The following is a 22,732-nucleotide window of genomic DNA, read 5'->3' on the forward strand; positions in this document are numbered from 1 at the left end:
AACTTTAGCATATATTCTATTTGAGAGTCTGACAAAAAGAATATATTTATTTTAAAGTGAAGTAAAGTATTTAGGTACTACCTGGTTAATCGGTTTACATAAACAACCCAAAATGATTAATTTGACGTTTTATTACTGAAACATGTTCACTGTTAGGTAATTTGAGCCGCTTTTACTTTGAAAAGCACCGAGCGGAAATGATATGGGGTTCCGCTGTGGGTTTGACATTAGGTCCGGGTTTTACCTCAGCTTTCTTTATTCCACCCTACCTCCCCGTTTCTTTCCCTGTTTAATGCGCCCCAGCCTGCCGTATGTGTCTATTTATTTATTTATGCTTTCTGTCTCACAGTATTTAGTTGTTTTGTTTTAAGTTTTAGACGTTCCTCCAATGAGAAGGCGTAAAAGATGGAGCTTCATATTTTAGAGCACAGCTTGAAAGTGGCGAGTATAGAGAAAGAGGGGATCGAGATTTGCACCCATGGATTAATAAAACTCGCCTTCCTGGCCTCCAAAACAAGGTAGGCAACTTCAGAGTGGTGTTATGCGTGTAAAACTGTTTTCATGTGTGTTTTATGTGCTTTTCCTGCTGCTGCTGATGACCTAGCCAGCAAACACCGGGGGTTGCATGTTAAACGGTGTTTATTGGAGCTGCAGCTCGCTCCTGGAGTTGTGTTAATGCTCCAAACATGCTGCTTTTAGGTGTTGTTGTCAGAGCAGCTCACAGTTTCAGGGCCTGTCCGGCTTGTGGAGGGTTATTCCGAAGCTTTGTGGATCGACGCCGGTGTTGATGTTTATGTTGTTGCTTTCTTGCTCCTGTCAGGGTAATTTTAGCCCGATCTGGCAAAGTTCTGCATGCAGATGAGGGCATTTTAAAGGCGGAAACTTTTAATGTAGAAGATCCGGTTGTCATGGCCGTAAATGGCAGGATGCGGGCCCTGGGTAAAAGCTTGTTTTGGTGCCCTACCCCTAGTTGCTGCTGGTATACAAATAATGTTATGTTGGCTTTTTTATATGTCCAAATAAAGCTTTAAATTCCTTATGCAACCCACCAATACCGAGTTATTAGAATCAAATTATGTAAAGTATGTATAGAAATAAAGGATGCAAGCACGAGTGTTTTTTAAAAATAGTATAACATGAGTTAAAAAAAATCATAAGGCTAAAAATATAGCTTAATGACTTGAAAATTGAATAATGGTCAAAGAAATTGAAATAGAAAATGAATAATTTAATTATATTAACCAGTCCAAAAGTGATGATTGTTCAAAAATAATTAATAAAAGAATAATATGTTTGTCAATAGTAATTCCACAAACTGACTTTCTTCCTTCTTTAAAATGTTCTGCTTCATTCATTGCTAAGCAAGTAAAAAAATATCACAATAAGTCAGACTATTTTGGTGAGCATGATGCGATAAATCGGTGATTTATCGCATCAGTTTATATATCATATCTTTCTAACATTAACAACCATTCTTGATCAAATTTTTTAAACTGAAAAAAATGCTATATTTTGGACTATAGATTGAACATACTTTAGTATTTAACATTTATGTCTGTAAATTGTCAATATAAAATGTGTTCTAAGAAAACAATATTTTTGATATCTTGTCAAATTGTCATCATTAACAGTTACATTTGTAAAGGTGATCATTTTCTGACTTTTATTGTATTTCTTGTTCCAGGTTTTTAAGGAGTTTGGTTTTCATTAAAAGTTGAACATATTTTTTCTTATTTTTGAAAAAGGCCAACTTTTCTGTCAGTGTATTTAATTGTGGACATTTCATTTTTGAAGTAATATGTTTTTCTAGCAGAATTAGGACTATTATAAGTCAGTTAACTAATACTTATTATAATAATTCATTAACTATCATTTGTTGAACCCGCCATGGCATTACATAAGAACATTTTTAAATATTGCCATCTTTTTAGTTATTTTCTGTTAAGATTTTCCCAGGTTTCAATGTAAACAAACCCGAGAAACATTGTGGCTAACTTGGCTTTTAATCTGCGCTCTCGCAGAATGTTGCAGAAAACCTTTCCAACACCCATTCATGAGAGTAATAGTACTGATTTTTACTTCTGGTTCTGTTGTGGCTGGTGTCTTGTAATTACCTCTCTGTCCTTCTGTGTGTCCCAGATAAAACTTGGTGCTGCTGTGATTAAACGCTGATAAAACACAATCCCATAACGTAATCTTTACCTGACGGGATCAAAACTGCCTGAAGTTGCATTGTAGCCACAAGCTGTTAGTATTGATTACAGTTTGGGGACCAATAATATCTGAAGATTTATCTTTCTCAGCTGATCTAATCAATCGTTATCTCAAACTACTTATGCTAGCAACATTCTCCAAAGAGCAGTCTGTAAGATCAATCAACCAACCGATAAGACTTTATTTTTTGGAGCACTTTTTGTGTAATCAAACCTAAGTCAAAGAGCTTTGTTCAAGAAAAAAAAACCAAGAAAAATGGTAAGTTACAGGTGCAGTATGTAACTTCTATAAAAATGTTTTCTTTATTGGTAAAAACTGTCAGCATGTTGTGAGACAGATAATCTGTAAAAACATGGGTCCTCACTGAGCTATTATTGCTGTCTGAAGAAATGTACCACTCTTGACCAAAAACAACCAATCAGAGCCAGGAGGAGGGTCTTACCTCTGACAATCAAACACATGTACCTGCTGCTAAATGTGCTAATGATAGCGAAACAACTTACTATTAAAGACAAACATTTATCTTCCATCATCGGTGGCTTTCCAACTAGCCTTAGCGTTCATGACTTGCTGTGCTAGTTGCAGCGTACCAGAGAGCAAGGGATGAGCAGCAGCACAAAGAAGTGATTGACAGCGCTAAGACCTGCCTCCTGGCTCTGATTGGTTGTTTCTAGATATCACTGGGAGAAGGAAGGGGAGCTCAGTTTTTTTTTCCCGCACAGATTGTCTCTCATATCAAACTTACAACATGGTAAAACCTATGGAAAATAATATATTTTTAATAAAAGTTATATACTGCAGCTTTAATAAGAGTTTGGAAATATTCATATTTGCTGACTTTTTTCTTTCTCCCATTGTTTAAATTTTATCTCTTTTTCTTTTTTTTTCTTCTTTTAACTCCCTTGTATACTTTCTGCCATCCTTCATGTCTTTTTTCTTGGGTCTTATCTTCTCTCATTGTGTCCAACTTTCTTTACTCCCTTTTTCATTGTTTCTTATTTTCATATCTACGTCCTTCATCCCTTCCTTGTGTCCAATCCTCCTTTCTTCTGTCTTTCTTTCCACTTTCATAGCAATATTCCCAATTAAACCCCATAATTTAAACCCTCCTTTGTGCCCTATGATTAATATACAAATACCTATTGGCAATGGTTTTATTGCCAGCTTCCTTGATTTCTGATGTTTCAGACAGGAAGTAAAGAAGTGTTTTTGCATTTTTTTAAAAATTGATATTGATTCTCATATTAAGTCACTGCAGTTAAACAGGCCGGGCTGCCTGAAATAAACTGGAAAAACTAACCTTTGCAACATGTGATAAACTATAAACAATGACCACTTGTTTTGCAACCATGAGCACTTGATGCTCTCTGGAGGTCATCTTCCAACTTTAATTTCCACTGCATTTCAAATGGTAACCACTACTTTTTGGGAGTTTTGTGAAATGTGTAGTCTTTCCCCATTATATTTAGGGTTTTTCATATGATAAAGATACAAACGTCAGTGTATTTTGTTGGGATTTTATGTAATTGACCAGAGGTGTCCAACTCCGGTTCTCTGGAGCTTCTTGCTTGCAGCTGGATGCATCCCTGCTCCAACACACCTGAACCAAATGAATGGCTCGTTACCTGATGAGGGAATTGGGCTAACCTGCTAGCTTAACAATTAGCTTCACTTTTGCTGGAAGAACAACCTTTTTTTCTGCATCAAAAGTCCGCCTCCTGTAGAAGAACTACTTTAAAAACTTATTTTCTTTACATATGAGCATTAGTTAAATTTGCAGTTTGCAAAATCACATGTCTTAGCACTTGTATGTAATAAGAGAGAATTGGCAAGCTATAGGAGCGTGTTTTAAATATGGCCTATTATGCTTCCTTGAGCAGGTTAGGATAGATCTATGGCCTATACAAAACATGTTGATTACATTTGTTGCACAAAATAATTCTGTTAATGAGATTTAAGTTCTGCCTATTTTGAGCTCCTTACTGTTGCTAGATGTAACTCAACAACAAAGCACTTTTCCAGCAGCCATTGTACAGCACATTCAGTAGTAAAACCAGCTGGCCAAGAGTACTGAAGCCTTGGGTTTCTATGTGACGGGCAGCGCCTGCTAATTTGTGATGTTACATCTGGAAGGTTTTTGAAACGGCACATTTTCCAGACATCAAAAAATAGATGAGTGCTTCTTATTTGCTTGTTTTTAAGCATTTGGGTTGTTTTTAGAAGCAGTAGAGACCCAAATGGAAGTATTAAAACATGCAAAATGAGAATTTTACATAATAGGCCCGCTTTAAGTAAATAATTTTTTAATGTTGATTTTAAAGCAAATACTAGATCCACTGGGAGATTATTTCACATAAAGCATTGGGAAAAATGTATTTTAAGTGAAATACTCTCCTTGTGGATCTGGCACTTTTTCATCAATATTAAGGAATTATTTACTTGAAACAAGCTCCTATAAATAGCTGAAAAGTTACTTGTTATTGGTGTCTTATTTCAAGTGTACTGAGGTATTTTCACTAGATACTAGACCAAAAACACTTGGTAGGATTTTGTTTTTGCAGTATGTAAGTTGAAAGACAAGACAAGAACATTTCTTGAACAAAGTCAAGTTCCTCCCATATGAGACTTGATGTTTGGGGCCATTTTTTAAGTGATTGCATGCAGCTGGCAGCCATCCAGAAAGGATTACATAAGTTCATATAATTTGACTGCAGGGCCCGAGTTTTCATTGGTTCTCACTGGATTTTTTTTTTGTTGTTTTTCCCTGTTGTTCCACTGAGGCACCAATGTTGAAGTGGCTCCTCTTTGATGAGCCTCTTCAAGTGTTTTCTTTCATCTTTAGAGAACATACAGTCTGTTTTTGCAGATATTGATTTGATTTTTTTTTTTTCAAATCTGCGGTTAAGAATTGAAAATCCAGTTCGTCTTTTTTTTTCTTCTTTGAACCCATTCACAAAATGAAATCTAAAAAGATCATGGACAAGTCTTTAAGTGCTGCTCTTTCAAAGGAACACAATGGAAACTCAGCAGCAGGTGATTACAGAAAGAAGAAGAAAAGTGCTATGTTTTTCTGCTGCTGTTTGCAGCATCTTATTTTACTCTTAAACAAGCTTCCACTCTGTTCTGTTACCTGCTGATCCTCCTAATGCAGGACTCCTCTTGGCCAAAACCTGAATAAGTCTGAGCAGTTCTTCTTCCTCTCAAATATAAATGTAGTAATGTTTAGTTTCAAAAGATTTGCAGCGTTGTCATGAAATATTTGCACAAACTTTTTGCAATAGAATTACATCAAGAGAACAAGGATTATATTTTCTTTTTTGGGGGGGGAGATGCTATAAACTAGATTTGGACTTTTTTTTGGCTGAGATGATTGTGATGAATCAATTATTGAAATAATTACTAATTTACTAATTAATTTCAGGACTCAAAAAATTTCAATTTGTTGAAATAACAACATATTCAGAGCAGTAATTAAGCCAAAAAGGCTTCTTTAGGACACTTGTTGCAGAAAAAGTGTGATTTATTTATTTTTTTTAATTGCTGCGGGGCACAGAGTGACTGGATATCTTATTGAGTTTAATGAGATTTATTGATGCTTTCTGTATGACAGAAATGTGAGGAGAACATGAATTTAAATAATTTCAACAACACTTTACATTTTGGAGATTTTCACATATTAACAGTGATTTTGCTACTATAAATCCAAATTCCCATGAGAAATTTTATATAACAATAAATTATGCTTTTTTTAAATTTTCCCCTCAATGTATTGCTTACATTTTTTTTAAAAAATCGTTCTAAAACCTTGTGTAAAAATATAAATATTATTTAATTTATCCCTCAAGTGAATCCAGATGGTTTAGTGAGCAAAGACTAACCTTATTTAGTGGGATTGAGGTAAAGTATGATCATTTGTTTGTTAAAAACTGGCGAAAGCTTCCTGAATCTTTCGCCAGATTCAGGGAAAGATTCTGAAAAGCGTGTTGAAAAACTCCATGAGATAAATGTTTGATCTGGATTCTGGCTCGGTACCGTCCCGGCCGCTGACGAGTTCAGAGCAGCTCCTGGAAGATAAAGATCCTGATTACTGTCAGGCGCTTGGAGCATGACTCCAAATGAATGTCAGCACCTCTGCAGAATTGGCAAATCACTCGATACGACTTAACAGCTTCAACAGAAGAATGTGTCCTCAATTTGTTTCTCCCAGAAAGACCTGAAATAATACAGAAATTCATGCTTTAGTTACTTTTATGATATCATTTTATAATTTTTTTTAATGAAATTTATTTTTAAATGTTTTTTAAAATGTTTTAAATATAAAAAAAATATTTGCATTATTTTATGCATGGTATAATAAATAAAATTAGATATTTTTTATATAAATAAACTAATAATGTATATCTCACAGAAGTGATGACTGAAGTAAAAGCCACTTTTTGGAAATCATTTTTCATTTGTAGTTTTATTTATTTATTTATTTATTTATTTTAAAGCAGGAAAAGAACAAAACAAAAACACTATTAAAATCTGCTTTAAAAGCACCTGAAAGTACTGCATTTAGAAGTACTTTTTTTTTCTGTCTTAAATGAAACCATCCAAGTTGTTTTTTGCTGTTATTGTTTTTTAAAACTTTATTTTTAAATCCTTATTATATACTCCTGATGATTAAACTCTGTTTTGATCACTGTTCTCCACGGTGCGGTAATTGAACCCAGAGCTGTGAATCGTGTGTTTGGGGATCATTTAAAGCCTGCATGTGAAGTTCCTAACATGCTCACAGAGTGAGGCTTATGCAAGCCAGACGTGCAGCGGCCGCTTCCTCCTGAAGGCGAATGTCCAGCGTCTCTGCAGTGGTTCTCCTGTCTCGTATTAATCTGAACGCAGTCATGTCAAAGAGTAAACAAAGTCGTTAAGCAGAGCTCGCATTAATATGATAAAAGGAGAACGAATCTGCCCAGACCGGAGAGACAACGCTCGGTCCTCGTCGTCTTTAATGTCCCTGCTCGACAAAACAAGCCGCAAATCAGGGTGACTTGTGACGGCTCGTCTAATTCAACAAGGAAATGCGGCTTTTGTTCACAGGCAGAGCTGTTGGAGCCTCTGTGTTGATGTCTTTCTGTTCCTTCACACCGTTCAGACAAATATAAAGTGTAAATATTGAGCAGCAGGCCGGCGAGCAGCGAGGTTATCACCAGACTCATGTTGATGCTGTTTCCCTGTCTGGTCAGGGACATGATGAAAAATCTCTGCTTCTGCTGAAACATGGGTTAAAGTGAACAAAGTGCACTGAAAACAGCTTGTTTGTCACTTAGTCTTTATTGATTTTACATTATTTTAACATAGAAAACATGGGACACATTCAACTCCTTGCTGGGTAAAATTTACCTCTGTTATTTTTTATATAAATTCTCCTTTTTACCCATTTGAGTAGTTCGTAGTTTCAATTCTAAACATTTTCTCCACTATTGCAGTCTATTGGTTCCTTCATTTTCTCCAGTTCCTCATTATTGCTTTCTTTACCGCTATCACTAATGTCTAATATTACACTATTTAGATTATCTCACAAAGATTTAAACATCTATAAGCTCAGCTGGTGGTGAAGTCTAAAAAACTTAAACTACTCAAACAAAGGTTGTTTTACCTTCATATCATTTTCTGTTTGGCCTGTTCAGTTCTTCAGAACAATGGCCCCATTGAGCCATCTGTTGTTATATTTATAACCAGGATGTTAACATTCTCTCCCTGAGAACCACTGGTTTGCCCTCATTTGTTAAACCAAAATAAAATTGATTAAATGATCAAATTTATGTATTAAAAGCTTTGCCTTTTTTGTTGGGGATGCCTTGCATCTTTTTAGGTTAACTTCCCAGCTTATCTAATTCCTTTATGAATGCTTAAAACAGCTGAAGCAGCTCTAAGTGTTATAATAATATTTACCGGGGTTCTTTTTGGGGGGTTTTCTGTTTCAGATGCAAGTTCTTCAGTTTGACAGAGACTCCAGAGGACTACACTATCATCGTGGACGAGGAAGGATTTAAAGGTGGGCCTCTTTCTCTCTCTCTCTCTCTCTCTAAGGAAGTCGCCGTGGCAACCGTGGATGGGGATCACGTTGTGTTTTCTCTAATCGCGTCCAGCGGCGGCGACTTCGGCTGCCACTGTTTGAGCACACTCTGTCGTTATAGATGCGAGGCCAATTGGCCGGCCGCCGTTCTTTGCGGCCGGCTGAGTGAACGAACCCGTGTCATTACGCCGCCGTTTCCACAGTGACCCTCCTCGGTTACTCTGGAGACCACATGCTGTGTGTTGCATAACTGCTGCAGGTATTTTACACTGATAAGTGCCTCTGTGTGCGTGCGTGCATGTGTTTTGTTGGACTAAGAAACGAGGTGAAACTCAAGCAAGCCGTGTCAGATGACATCAAGTAAACAGAACACATGGTTCTGACCGGACCCTGACAGAACGCTGCCAGTGGTTACAACCAAGAGCTTTTTGTGATTTTTACTTTTTTTCCCTTCTTTTTATTGTTGTGTTTAAAGCTGCAATTAAGGATTATATAAGTAATCAATGATTCTGTCAATTGTTCTGGTTAATTGAATAATCGGATTAATAAAAAAAATTAGCATTTTGCAGATTTTCCATTTAACTGTTTACCTTTTTTTATGTTAAATTAGAAATACACTAAAATATGAAGATAAAATGATTGAATTTATTTTTGAATAATAAACATTTTCTTAGTGAACTCTTGATCATTTGTAGCAGAGGATGCCGTTAAAAAAATAATCAACATGTGAAAAGACCAGACCTTTCAGCTTGACTTATCTTAACGACTGGTCTATTGATTAATTTTTGAATTATTTTATAACATTTGCTAGAACTATGTAAATGTTTTTGCCAAGTTGCGAAAGTTTTGTGTATATTTTTGTACAGTTTTGGCTTACTGCTCTCAGAATGTTTTCTTTCAGCAGATTTCCTTTTTTGAGTCTGAATACTGAAGTTAATCATTAATCGATTACTCAATTAGTTTACAATTATTTCAAAAAACATATTTAATACGATTAATCGTTTCAGCCCTACTTGTGTTTCTTCAAACGATCATGCTCCACTCAAACTTTTCTGACTTTGAATGAAATTAGATATTTATAAAACACTTATAAGTGATTTAAAAAGTAAAACGTGTTAAAAAGCCGATTTCTGCACCAGTTTGGCCAGATATCCAAAATAAAACAATTATTTCCTCTGTCTGGATGCTCTGCAGCTGGAGGGATTTTTGCTCTTTCTTTTTTCTCTTTTACTTTCGGACACTTGTTATATGATGTAGCCATGGCAACAAGATGTTTTTAACAACCAGGAGCAGCTGGTGAACTTCTTGAAGCTCAAATAACACCTGAACTTTGACCTCAAATCCCAGAGGAGTTAAAAAAGGAGACTTGGATGCAGAGCAGGACCAAGGAGCTGAGAGAGGAGGAGGAAGTTCTCACCATGTCCCTGACTCCAAGGTCTTTCTAAACTAACAGCCAGACAGAGATTTTAAAGAGGAGTGGCAAAAGCAAATGAGGTGGATTAGCAGCACTTGGTGTCATCCAGAGCATGTTGCTATGGAAATGTAGTCTTCTCTGCCTTGAAATTGAGCTGTTGGCATGTCATCCAGCAACAGTCTTTAGTGCTACTGGAGATCCTTCTTGATCGCAGCATCATCAACCGGAACAACTCTTTGAAGATATTTGGATCATTTAATAATTCCTTCTGGAATTATCTTTGAATTTGAATTTAAATGAATTTTCTCAATCAGCTCTGACTCATGACTTTCATGTTTAAGTACAGAAAATCTGTAAAAAAAAAATTCTATCTTTTTGATTTAGCATTTATGTGTTGTCAGTAAGCAGACACTATCCATTCACTGCTGATCCAAACACATTGTTATCCACATATGACAATGCATTTTGCTTCAAAAGCTCGTTTTGTGCTGGTAAAATGTGTTTTTAAAGTACTTGTCTGCTTTGAGAAACAATAGATGGTTTTTGTAACATCTAAGGATTTCTGAGTTTTTATTGTGTGCAGGTGATTTCTCACCTGTTAGTCCAGTATAGACTCAATTTGAAAATTGCAACTTTTGCTACCTTTTCAACTGGTGCATTTCACTTTCGCAGGGCTCTGCGACGGCATATTGGGGCCATTCTATGTAGGGGTGGGAAGAGTACATTTCTAGCAAATCTAGAAACAAGGAAATTTCTGAACTTCTGAGTTTTAAAAGACAACTTTTGAAACTGAGAAATTCTGAGTTTTTTCTAGCAAACCTTAGACGTTTTAAACACAGAACTTTCCAAGCTTTTTTTCTAGAAAATTTCCTAGTTGTATTTTTAGCGGAAATTTACTCTTCCCTTTTTTTTTTTTATCTACATTGACCCTAAAACGTGTACTGCATTTTTAAACCCAAATCCTTAAAAAAAAAAAAAAAAACATGTTCCCCTCCTCTCCTCGCCTGCACCAAGAACCGCTGAAGGAAACGTCAAAACCCTCTAAAGACACTGAGCGCTACGTCCTTCTTCATAAAAAGCAAACAAAAAGGAGTGGCATCAGATTATAGCAGCTGTTGGATTTCTCTTTTGTTTCAGGCTAAAAGAACTCAACCCATTTCTCCGGCTAACGCTAGACTCGCGCGTCTGTTTTGATTGGATTTACCCAGAATGCCCTGCACTGTAGCCTGCTTCCTGCTTTTGGAGTGGTGTCCATGCCCAGGATAGTTTTTTTGAAAACGTCAGACTCCAACTTTTTCCACAGAAAGGATGAATAAAAACTCTTTCCCCCTCTTCCCCAGAGCTGCCTCAGTCAAATCTCATCAGTGTTGCCGATTCAACATGGCTGGCGCTCAATGTGGTTTCCGGCGGCGGCAACGCTTCCAGCTCGCAGCCTATCGGCGTCACCAAAATCGCCAAATCAGTCATCGCGCCATTGGCTGACCACAACATCTCTGTTTTCATGCTGTCAACGTATCAGACCGACTTCATCCTGGTGAGTGTCCTGTTTGACAGTCATAGTGCCGTTTCTTTTATTTAAGGGAAGTCAGATTCCATCGTAATGTTTTAAACTAAGCGATACTGATCTGTTGTTCCTCCGGCTCTATGAAGGGACGTTCAAGTTTTTATTCGTACTTTTGCTTCTTTCTCACTTATTGACGCCATGTTGGTTATGTAGAAAATGAGAATAGAGAGACCCAACATATTAGAGCTGCAGTGGAAGGAATTGACTTTGAAAACAGAATATGGAAGATGTATGAATTTTGAAGAAACTGTCTGAGACTTTGTTTTAATCTAAAAATTTCAGTTTTTTTAGTAGAGAAGTCCGTTTTTATGTGTAGTCAGAAATAAGTTTGGGTTTGATGTGATTCACTGAAACAAACTTCATCATTTTCATAAATATAACTTGTTTCAATTGTTTACGTCCAGATTGACAGCATCTGGTTTCTTCTGGTGCAGAATTATGACGCATGTCTCACATCTATGATGTAAAAGTCGAATAAGATGCGACATGAGCGTTTGTGCTCCAGACCCTTTGAAATCTATCGGATATTTATCTGATGTACTTCCACATATGGAAGTGGAACAAATCGGCGTTTTAAAAGATCGGAATTGGGCCGTTCAGACGGCGGTGAGAGAGTTGAATATATGTCACAGTTACCTACTGTGTGAATGTCGCCATCGTCTCCCTCTACAGTAATTGATGTATCCAAACATACTCACAAAGTTTAGTGGAAGGAAAAAAGTGCTTGAAAGAACCGGAATTAATCTAGAATTACTGTTTCTAGATTAACTGTTGATGCTGTTCTACTTTGAAATGCGTCTTTATTGCAGGTAAATAAAAAAATTTTAATCATCCATGGAACCAGCTGTGACGTCATCCCTCTTAGCCGCCAGTTTGGAGACGTTAAAGGAAACATTTGGATGCGATTAAGCAGATGATAATGATTTTGATTTAAACTGAACAGGTTGCCGTCACGTCATTCATGCTGGCATAAAGCTTGTTAGCTTTACGGCCTGCTGTAACTGTTGCATTATTTGTCTGTTATGCAACTACTGGCAGGCTGTTGTTTACATCCACAAAGCCTGCATGAAAAATAACAGTGGATGAGATGAGCCGATGACTGACTGTCTGATTTTTAAATTGGAAGGAAATCCTCTGGAGTATCCAGAGGGACTTTTTGTTTTTACTGCCTCAGTCCTGTGAAAAAACAAGGTCTGCTGACCCACTGCAGCTTCTGTTTTTTTTAAATGGAGGGGGGGATAACGACTGTGTGCGTTGATAATCTGTTATATAAAGAGGATCAGCAGCTCAGCTTCTTGGAAACCAAGGTACCGTACTGAGACCTGCTTCCTGTCTCCACTCTGCCTGCTTTACATAAAACAGACAAATGTTTACCGCAGCGTTCCTTAACGTCTGGCGTTGATTTACTGTAGATTTCCAACCAAATCTTTATGGAAACCAAAAAACAAATCGGATTAAGATCTGTTTTCACTGTTATGTTGCTTTGTGTTACGATTATTATACAAATCTAACCTAAAATGTCCCTACTGGATGTGATTGCATCATTTCATCTAGGAATAAATAAAAATTAAGTACAGAAAAGTCTTTAAATATGTTACTTATTCTATAATCTGAAACAAAAGTAGATTTTTATATGCATAAGACGCAAGAAGTTGGCCTGATCTATGAATATTAAGCAAATTTATACTGAATTACATTCAATCCCCTTTTTATTTGGGTATTTAATCCTCGTTTGGATCCTCAGACAGATTGTAAGTCCTAATCAGACTAAAATATTACTACTGAAAAATCTGAATTTGCCTGATTAAATATTTCTGCTCTATTGTTTGTGAAAATATAAGAAAACATGCCAGCCCTTCATACACACAGAAAAACTAGGTATTCTAATGTTTTTTGTGACTAAAGCATATTTAAATGCATTTTTAATGCTTTTTGAGGATAACTGATTGAGCTAAAACATATATTGGAACACAATAAACTAAATTATTCTGTTTTTGCCCGTTTTTAATGACACATTTTTATGGAGAAAATATTTAGTTTGCGAGTGCATTTACAAGCGGCAAATAAAAAAACAAACATCTGTTTTCAGAACCTGTAAAGCTGAAAATCAGTGAGAAGCCTTTAGTTACGTTAAGACTTGGTTAAAATAATTTAATCAACTTAATTGCAGGATCTGTAATTAAACTGCAATTTAATCGAGAATTGTATACTGTCAAAATAAGCAACATTTTCAATTTAAAAACAAATGTTTCCTGCTAAATTATTGAATAGACATATTAGCTCAACAACAAACCTATTATTTAGTTTATCCTACCATCATGGCTAACTCATTTTAGCACAACTTGAACAACAGCATTGTAGATTTTCATGCGTCATAAAGCAGTTAATTCTTCTTTGTGACGCCGAAATGAACTCGGGCAGAAGCGGCTTTGTCGCCGTTTGTGGATGCAGCTTGTGCGTCTGATTTATGGGCGTACCAGAAACATGTGAATACAAAAGTTAAACTTAGAACTTTTGTGTTTAAAAAAAAAAAAAAGGAATTAAATGCAGTAACATTTTGTAGGCATCCATCCATTTTCTTATACCTTTGTCCCTCAGTGGGGTCGGGAGGGTTGCTGGTGCCCATCTCCAGCTGGCGTACCGGGCGAGGGGCGGGGTCACCCTGGACAGGTCGCCAGTCTGTCGCAGGGCAACACAGAGACACACAGGACACACAACCATGCACACACACACACTCACACCTAGGGGCAATTTGGAGAGGCCAATTAACCTGACAGTCATGTTTTTTGGATTGTGGGAGGAAACCGGAGTACCTGGAGAAAACCCACGCATGCACAGGGAGAACATGCAAACTCCATGCAGAAAAACCGGGGCTGGGAATTGAACCCAGAACCTTCTTACTGCAAGGCAACAGCTCTACCAACTGTGCCACTGTGCAGCCCCCATTTTGTAGGCATTAAAATCTAATTTATCAAAGTTAAAGCTTTAATGTCCCTGATTTAGTTTAAATCAATTTCATTAGGTTTTTTGGGGTTGATTGAAAATTATCCCAAACATTAGAAGAATATTTCGTTTTTGTAAGCACAGTTTCCAAGTGAAGGATGAGTTAAAGAAAATTAGTTTTCAGGACCTTTAATCTTCACCCCTTAACCTTAAGTCAAACTAAAGTTTTTGCAACTTTTTCTCTGAACTTCTTTGATGTTTTTATCTCCCCCACCCCATCAGGTCCGAGAGCGCGACCTGCCGATGGTCATGCACACTCTGTCTTCCGAGTTCACGTTGTTCCGGGTTGTCAATGGAGAAACAGTCGCCGCACACAATCTGGGAATCTCCAACGGATTTGTGAAGCCAAAACTTGGTAGTTATTTTTTTATTAGTATTTATTTTTTAAGCTGATCTCACCTAACCACTGATGTTTTGTCGTGTGTTAGTGCCCCGCCCCATCATTCACCCTCTGTCCAGCCCCAGCAACATGTTTTGTGTGACCAGCTTGGACCCAGACACGCTGCCCTCCGTCGCCACGCTGCTCATGGATGTCATGTTCTACTCTGTAGGGTAAGACGCTCACTACGCCATGGCCTCAACGCATCCTGAAAGGGTTCAACTCTGAAGATGATCAGGAAGAGAAGCTGTTTTCTGGAGCTCAGCCTAAACAGGAAGCTAACATGTTGCTACTTTTAGAACCAAAATTAAAAATCTTTTAGTCATTTGACCAAATCTGATAATAGATTGCCTGAATAAAACAATAAAAATAGATTAAGTGACTAAAACCACATTCTTTTCCAAGCAGACAAACTAAGAGAAAAAACAACCACATTTAAATTTCCTGCTTTGACTCTCAAATGTTCTCTATTGCAGTGAAACACCAGGTGCCTGAAATAGTTTCTATATAGACACATTTGATCAAATGTCTGTAAAATCTAAAGATATTAGTATACTTGAGGTATTATAGTCACAATAAAAAAAGTACACCTTCTTTCATTGAATCCATCTAGTTATAATAAAAAGTTATACATATTACTATTGCAATTTTATGATTACAAAGTGATATCATAGTTATACAATGAATACTATATATATGTATATAAACACTATAAAATGCATCTGAAAATCTAACATTGATGGCAACAAGTACGGTTTTATGGATCTGCTGTATCTTATTCACCTATCAAAGCTCCAGCAGATCTGATCTGTTTTACCTCTTTATGAACTGTACAATGGCTGCTGGAAAAGACGAGCGTTTAGTTGTTGAATTATCAACCAGAAACCACTTTCTTCATTCTTGCTGGTTTGTGCAGGAGGCTCTACTTCTGCTTTTCAAAGATGTATGGTTGTACAGTTGCGTGTCTGTTTGCAAGTTTAAACTTGAGTCTAATATTATTTGAGTCTAAACTCAACGTTGTCACTTTATTTTAATTTAAAGTGAAAAGACACCCTAAAATGACTCCTTCTGAAAATAGGCAGAACTGATCAGACTAAAATCTGATTATCTAAGAATGAGTTGGTGCAATGAAATGTAATATGTTTTGTATGGGCCATAGACCTGGCTACCTTTAGGCATGAAAACGATCTGGATGTGACCATAAGAAACGTTGAGTTCCTGAAGGTTTCAGTTTCTTCCCCAGGTCAAAAGAGGTCGGGGCGACCAGCGAGGACTCCAGTCACATCCGTTTCTTCTCCTTCTCGCTGATCGAGGGCTACATCTCGCTGGTCATGGACGAGCAGACGGCTCAGAGGTGAGCACAAATAAAACTTAATTATCTTTCTTTTTCCTTGAAGATCCCACGCTTGTTTCCTCAAGATGTTGTTTTTCTCCGCTAAAGGGGTCGTTACTTTTATGTCGGGGGAATAAATTCATGATTGCTATTTGAGGGGGTGATTAGCTTGTTGCTAAGCAATAACAAACCTCTTGGGTGGACGTGGTGTACTTAAATCACAGTGGGTGTCGTTCTGACTCATTCCTTCTCCACAGAGTCCCCCATTTTCTCTCCATGTACTCCCTCATTAAGCTTGGAGCAGAAAAGCATCCAGCTTCATGTCCCACCTCGTCTCTAACGGCCTAATCAAAGCCCGGCCATTCAGAACCAGAAGTGGACATGTCATTGATGTCTTAACTGAAATCATAACAGCGAAAAATAATTTTTTTTAAATGAGTCAAACGTTGGTTTGATTCAGGGTTCTGTAGCATGTAGGTCAGAATTGTCCTCATCTTTTCTGTAATGTGCTGCCTTAAAGGGACAGGTCACCTTTTTATCTTCACTTTACAGTTTCCTGGGTTTAACAAGCTGAAGAATCTACCCGTTCTTATTCTATCATTTCTATTTTAACCACTGAATATCTTCAATTTACCTTCTTATTTATTTGTGAAACAAGCCAAAAGTAAAAAAAAAAAAAAGTTTGGGTAATTAATCAATAGTTGAATATATTTTGTTTGATGGAATAATGAATATTAATGATGGTACAATATTAATGTAAATACACCGGATTTAACAAGATGCTCATTTCCATATTTCTATGAAGCAAACATGCCATACAAAATAACATTAACACAAATGAAATTACATAAATGTTAAGTTTATTCCCTGTCTCATAGGGAATGGAATTTCTGGACAATCAGTTGTTCATCAATCTGTCCATTTTTTTTCTAATCTATCAACCCTCTTGTATTTTTCATTACTTGCAGATAGATTTCTTATTCAGCACCTGGCCACTGTAGATATTTACAGTAAATGTTACATAAGCTAAGTAACTCAACCTTGTATTAAAAAAACTATATCCAATAAACCAAAAAGTTTTGTCCTGAATGCTGCAATTATATAGATTTTTTTTTCCTTCAGATTTAGGAGATCAAACAGCATCACTTGTGTGGCGTCGCTGTGCTCAAAAAAATCTCTTCCCCAGCCAGCGTTTAGTCTCCATGGCAACCAACAACCATACTTTCCTATGACTGGTGATTTGTAGAGACGACATTGAAACATCGCAGCTTTATTGTAGAAAGTTCCTAGATGAGGAAAAAATACATGAAGTTCCAGAAAATATTCAAAAGAAACCACATTTACCACCTGACATGTTTCGTCTTTATGATTTTATCTCACTTGCATATCTCAGATTTGATACCACAAAGAATAAATACAAAATGTAGTTTAATTTATTAAGGGAAAATTAGTTATTTAAATGTTAAGTCTTCTAAGCCTAATAACTGGTTGTGGTGTGTTTCCATAGCAACAACATCCATCAGGGCTTCATTTTTGTCAGTCTGGTTGTATTTAAGTAATTTCTTGTTTCTACAATTATCATAGTTAGCTGTGGATAGTAAAAAGCATGATAATTTTGATTTGAATTAATACATTATTCAAAATGGCTTTGTATATTTAGTCATTATTTTATCTAATTAAAATGTATACAGGGTGATCAGTTAAGTTTTTAACTGATTTTTAGTGGTAAATGTTTAAATCTGGATTTTTTTCCAGTTCTAATCTGTCATTTCTTCTCTTCCAGGTTTCCAAACAACGTTCTCTTCACCAGCGCCTCTGGTGAGCTCTGGAAAATGGTTCGAATTGGAGGACAACCTTTAGGCTTTGGTGAGTTCCTGCTGTTTTATTTTGAAGGATTAGTTGACTTCCTGTAGCTCTCCTTAGTCTGAGAGCTACAGGAAGCTTCAATGGCTCCTAAAATTAACAATTTTAATATCCAATTAATCGGTTATTCTGGACAATTAATTGGATAAAGAAATTTAGCTGCATAAATTAATTTTTTGATATGTTCCTTAAATGAAAGTTGGGAATCGGTTGTGGATTATGGATTATCCACTGTAATATTTGCTTCTGGTTTTGTATTTTTGCACTTCGAAAACAATGCAGACCGTTTTTATCAACGTTGAGATGAAGAGTTGATTTTTTTCTGACGTGTTTTGCAGATGAATGCGGCATCGTGGCTCAAATATCAGAACCTCTGGCAACAGCTGACATTCCTGCTTATTACATTAGTACCTTCAAGTTTGACCACGCTCTGGTAGGAAAACCTTAGTAGTCAGTATCTTACATGCAGTAGACGAAACGCAATGCTTAGCTTTTGGTTGTTAGATGCTGTCTGTTTTTTTTTTTTTTTGTAAAATTTTCAGCTGAGTGCGGCAGTCTGCCTCTCCTCCTTCATCTGTTCAGTCGTTTTTATCATCTCTGCGTTCTTACTACCAGACAGTGTGAACTAGGTAACCTTATCTACTAAAACAAAATTTCTTGTTGTTGCTCCTCTTCCAGGTCCCGGAAGAGAACATCCAAAGTGTGATCAGAGCTCTGCGGACCGAGAGCACAGCGCAGTGAACGACCTTGTTTTGTTTTTTGTTGTTTTTCCCCAGTCATTTCGTTCAAACGTTTATCATTGCCCATAAAGTGCCAAGAGTGTGTTGGTGGGTTGCTGTGGATCAGCTCAGAGAAGAAGGAGGCTTCTGCTGCCATCACTGTTGTTTTTCTCCCTGGAGCCCCCTGCTGGCCGCCGGCCGCCACTGCTTTAGTTTGCTACACTTGATGTTTCTTTACCTCTAAAAGCTGCTTCCTCCCACCAGCACCATACTGTAAAACCTACTTCAATCCTCTCAAGGAAGAATGACGAATGTACTCCAAATCAAAGAAATATTCAGTAAGCTCTCCATCTCTCCCCTCCCCGATCATTTTCTCAGTGCCAATGTGCTTGAACGCCGAACCCAATGCCTTGTCTGACCGCTGCGCGTTTGCAGTGAAGGAGGCGGTTTCATAGTTAGACTTTTCATTTTATCTTTTAGTCCTTGTTAAACTGAACCAGCAATGACCTGACCCAGTCCTTCACACCTTATGGTTATTATGGGAAGTCTGGTCTGGCGACACATGAAGGAAATCTTAAGATGTGCTTTGGGATGTTTGGTGAATTCACACTGTGAGCAGCCTGGCTGATTTTAGAACTGTGACTCAAATGAACTTTTTTTTTTTTTCTATCTTGAATTTAGCATTAATTACTCTTCGTAATCTAATAAATCAATATTTAAAATTGGAACCTAAAAGATTTGATTTCAGGTTTATATGAAACACTTTAAAGCACTCCATCATTATTGCACAGTTGTTGTTTATTGTAACAACAACATCATTTGGGAGCTTTACACCTCCCAAATGAAATATTTCACAAAACTTTGTCTCTAAAACCTAAACTGGTTTCTGGAATAACTTGTAAGTTAAATAACTTACAAGTTAGTTTTTTGATTTTAACAGAGATGCATTGTAACAAACCCGACGATTCTCACCAATTTGAAGTTATCAAAATTGTAGAAATGTATGGATATGTTTTATATCTTATTTCACTATTGACATAACAATTTGCATTCCCTTATATTAGCCAATCTGGAAAAAAATTCATCGCCGTAATGCTTCTGCTGGTTTCCATATGACGTCAGAATTATTATTCTGGGTCATATATTATTAAATATTATTTAATGTGTAACTATTTTGTTCAGTAGAGACATCTAATCGGAAAGAAAAAAAACATGTAAGGAAAAACTGCTAAGTAGCATGAGCACTGACCGCTCTATTAAGGAGCGTTAACACTCTTGAATAATAAAAAAAAAGGTTTAGAAAATGATGCCAAAATTATTTTTGAGATATTTAAACTCTGGATCTTGGTCCCTTCATGGAAACAGGAAATTCCAGCTGTAACTTGTAATTCCACTTCTTGGTAACATTCACCTTTTCAACTTGCTTTAGCCACCAGCTACAACAGTAAGAACCTGTTCTGATTTATCTGTTAAAGTTCTGATTTTAACTTTGGGTCTGAACAGGGAGAGAATCGGGCTCAGCACCTTCAGTTCTGCTTGAGTCCCCTGTGAAAACAAGAGCCTGACTTAAAATGATTTTTATTCATAAAACTGATGTCCAAATTACAGAAGTTCTCCAGCCAAGAACAAGCAGCTGTTTTTCCATTTCTAGCCAAAAGTTGGTCTTGACTGACTAAAATTTTAAACATTTTGATGAAATCCTGAAGTTGTTTTTGACCAGATTAGGAGAGAATACATTTTGAATACAGAAACATGAGTCAGCTTGAACCTCCATAGCATTAGATACAGAAACAGCCATTCATATGAGCCATAAAGCATCTGAAGCAAACCAAAATGTTTTTTTCTTCATTTAAATGAACAAAACTAAGCTTTCAATGATGCTTTCCTAATGCTTAAATCAACATTTTCACCAGAAACGGCTGGAAACTTGGCTATCTGTGCTTTTTCCCTTCCTGTCGGGTTTTTATTGTTGCAGAAAGCTGCAAAATAAAAACTTCACAGATTAATGCGTCCTTAAGGCATTGCACGATAATCTTTAAAAACTCCTTTTGATTTAAAAATTACTTAAAACAATTTTATAAGTAAATTATGTGCCGTTTAGCCAGTCAGACCAGTTTTAAAACTCCATTGTTGGGCCAATCAGTTGATCCTTTTTGAGTTGTACACTGCATTAAAAAAATCCTTCAACTATTATCAAGGGCTTAAAGAAGATAATTAGGACCACTGAATAAAAACAGAATTTTGAATTTAATCTCAGAATTTAGACTTTTTTTCCTGAATTCTTTGAATTCTAATTCTGCGTCAAAATATAAAAATCACTTGGCTGTTTCTTCCTTGTTTTAGAATTGTAAACGTTACCCACACTAAAAGCCTGTACCTAGAGTTGAGTTTTAAGACTAGATTTGGATAAAATTGCGCATAAACAATTCTGAGAAAAAAAAGTTAAAATTTTGAGATTAAAGTCAGAATTCTTTTTTTTAGCATCTCTAGTCCTCTTAAGTGTTTACACTTTAAAACCAACTGTTTCACCTCAGAACAAGCCAATAAAAACCTGCACTCTGTGATGTTTTTCTGATGCTGCTGTTGCTCACAGTGTGACGCCGCAGTGAGACTTGATGAATGGTGATCTACAGTCGTAATAAATTACTGAGCCACTTTGAAAATGTGCTGAACATAAGCTACGGTTCACAGGGGGAAGGAAGGCTCCTCTCCAACCCCTGGTGTCCATTTAGGTCTTGAAGCCGCCCCCCTCCGGCTCCAGTCTGCACTTTAACACAGGTCCCCCCCCCACACTGACCTGCTGTACTGATGTGAAACCAGAGAGGACTTCTCACTTCACGATGATTTTATCCACGTGGAAGAAGTTGTGACGATGTTCTCCCTGGCCTTCAGCCTCTGATCAGATTAGTAGAAATCATGTCTATCAGTGTTAAAACTCCAGGAAGGTAACTTTTGTTTTTCTGATTGCATTTCAAAGAAACATGTTAAAAGCTTTTCATTTGGAGCTTCTCGTGTGAAAACAAAATAAACGAGCTGTTTTTTTTTTTTTTCTTTTGAGCCTCTGTGTTTTTACTTACCAGGTACAATCTGATTTTCAGAGCATCCAGGATTACTCATGGAGAGAAATAAAGAGATTAGCTTCAACTCTTGGTGATTTTACTGGAACTTTATGTAATAAATCAGCAAAGGGCTGAGGGATAAACGGATTTTAACAAATAATCCAATTTTTGGTTTTTAAAGATGTGATTTGTGGAAAATTTTGATTTTTTTTAATTTTTATAGTTCAGATTTCTCCAAGGCGGCCATCTTGTTTGTTTTACATCTTGCATGTTTTACAGCTATTTATTTGAACTTTAAATTCAGTAAACTTTACGACAAAATAAAGCTATGTTACCAGAAAACTGTTGTAATGCGAGAATAAAGTGTTAAAATGACCAGAATAGACATTTTTGGAGAAAATTGGAAAATTAATTATTCAAGCTTTTTTGCCATTAAAACTTTTTTTCCCCTCAATTTTAAGATGTTCTTCTGGTAAAATAAAATTTTTATCCTGCAAATATTAAGACACCGTTCTGATAATAAATTCTTATATATTTGCCCCAATACTCACAGAAAAGATGATTGAAATAAAAATCACTTGAAAATCTGTCCCAGATTTGTTCAAATCTAGAAGTGAATCCAGATAAAGTTCATAGGTCACTATAAAATAATTTTAAAACATCTAGATAAATCTATTCGCATTTTACCAAAATAAGGTGCAAAAAATTATGAGAGCAACTCAAGCAAAACCTTAAAGTAGAGTTGAGAAGCTACAATACAAACATTTTAACAGGAAAAGTGAAACTAAAGCATTGATTTTACCTTGCTAGCACCAATCTGTTGCTGATACCAACTTTGTATCAATATTACAAATATTTTGGATCAAGCCGCCCACCTCAAACTAAACAAAATTACTGTTAAACGTTTGTGCAGCAAAGACTTTTGTTTGTGCTATCATTTTAAAGATAACAAAATGACCAGAGGTCATCAAAGGTCAACCAGGCCCTCCACATGAACAGAATTTGGTGTGAATCAAATGGTATTGATCTCTGAATAACTTTATCTTTTTTTTTCTTAAAAATTATAGCAGCACAAATGAAATTTTTTGCTGTAAAATTATTCCTGAATCTTGTATTTTTCCCC

At 36.4% G+C, this 22,732-nt stretch overlaps 1 protein-coding gene across 1 annotated transcript; it reads left to right on the forward strand.

The window, feature by feature from the left end:
* Positions 1–215: 215 nt before the first annotated feature.
* On the forward strand, positions 216–21,600 carry castor2 (cytosolic arginine sensor for mTORC1 subunit 2). The gene is made up of 9 exons (XM_008428517.2): positions 216–518; positions 8,184–8,254; positions 11,030–11,223; positions 14,479–14,611; positions 14,685–14,808; positions 15,879–15,989; positions 17,752–17,834; positions 18,170–18,264; positions 18,510–21,600. Exons 1-9 carry the CDS (start codon positions 406–408, stop codon positions 18,570–18,572), a joined length of 987 nt encoding a protein of 328 aa, XP_008426739.1. The 5' UTR covers positions 216–405; the 3' UTR covers positions 18,573–21,600.
* Positions 21,601–22,732: the final 1,132 nt, after the last annotated feature.

This window comes from Poecilia reticulata, linkage group LG14, assembly GCF_000633615.1.
Source record: "Poecilia reticulata strain Guanapo linkage group LG14, Guppy_female_1.0+MT, whole genome shotgun sequence".
In the NCBI taxonomy this organism is placed as follows: Eukaryota; Metazoa; Chordata; class Actinopteri; order Cyprinodontiformes; family Poeciliidae; genus Poecilia; species Poecilia reticulata.

Excerpts from the sequence above, each read along its gene's own strand:
- castor2 (XM_008428517.2), top strand. The coding sequence starts at position 406 with ATGGAGCTTCATATTTTAGAGCACAGCTTGAAAGTGGCGAGTATAGAG. Across the intron at positions 17,835-18,169 it reads AGGACAACCTTTAGGCTTTG|ATGAATGCGGCATCGTGGCT; the intron begins GTGAGTTCCTGC and ends CGTGTTTTGCAG. Across the intron at positions 18,265-18,509 it reads TCAAGTTTGACCACGCTCTG|GTCCCGGAAGAGAACATCCA; the intron begins GTAGGAAAACCT and ends CTCCTCTTCCAG.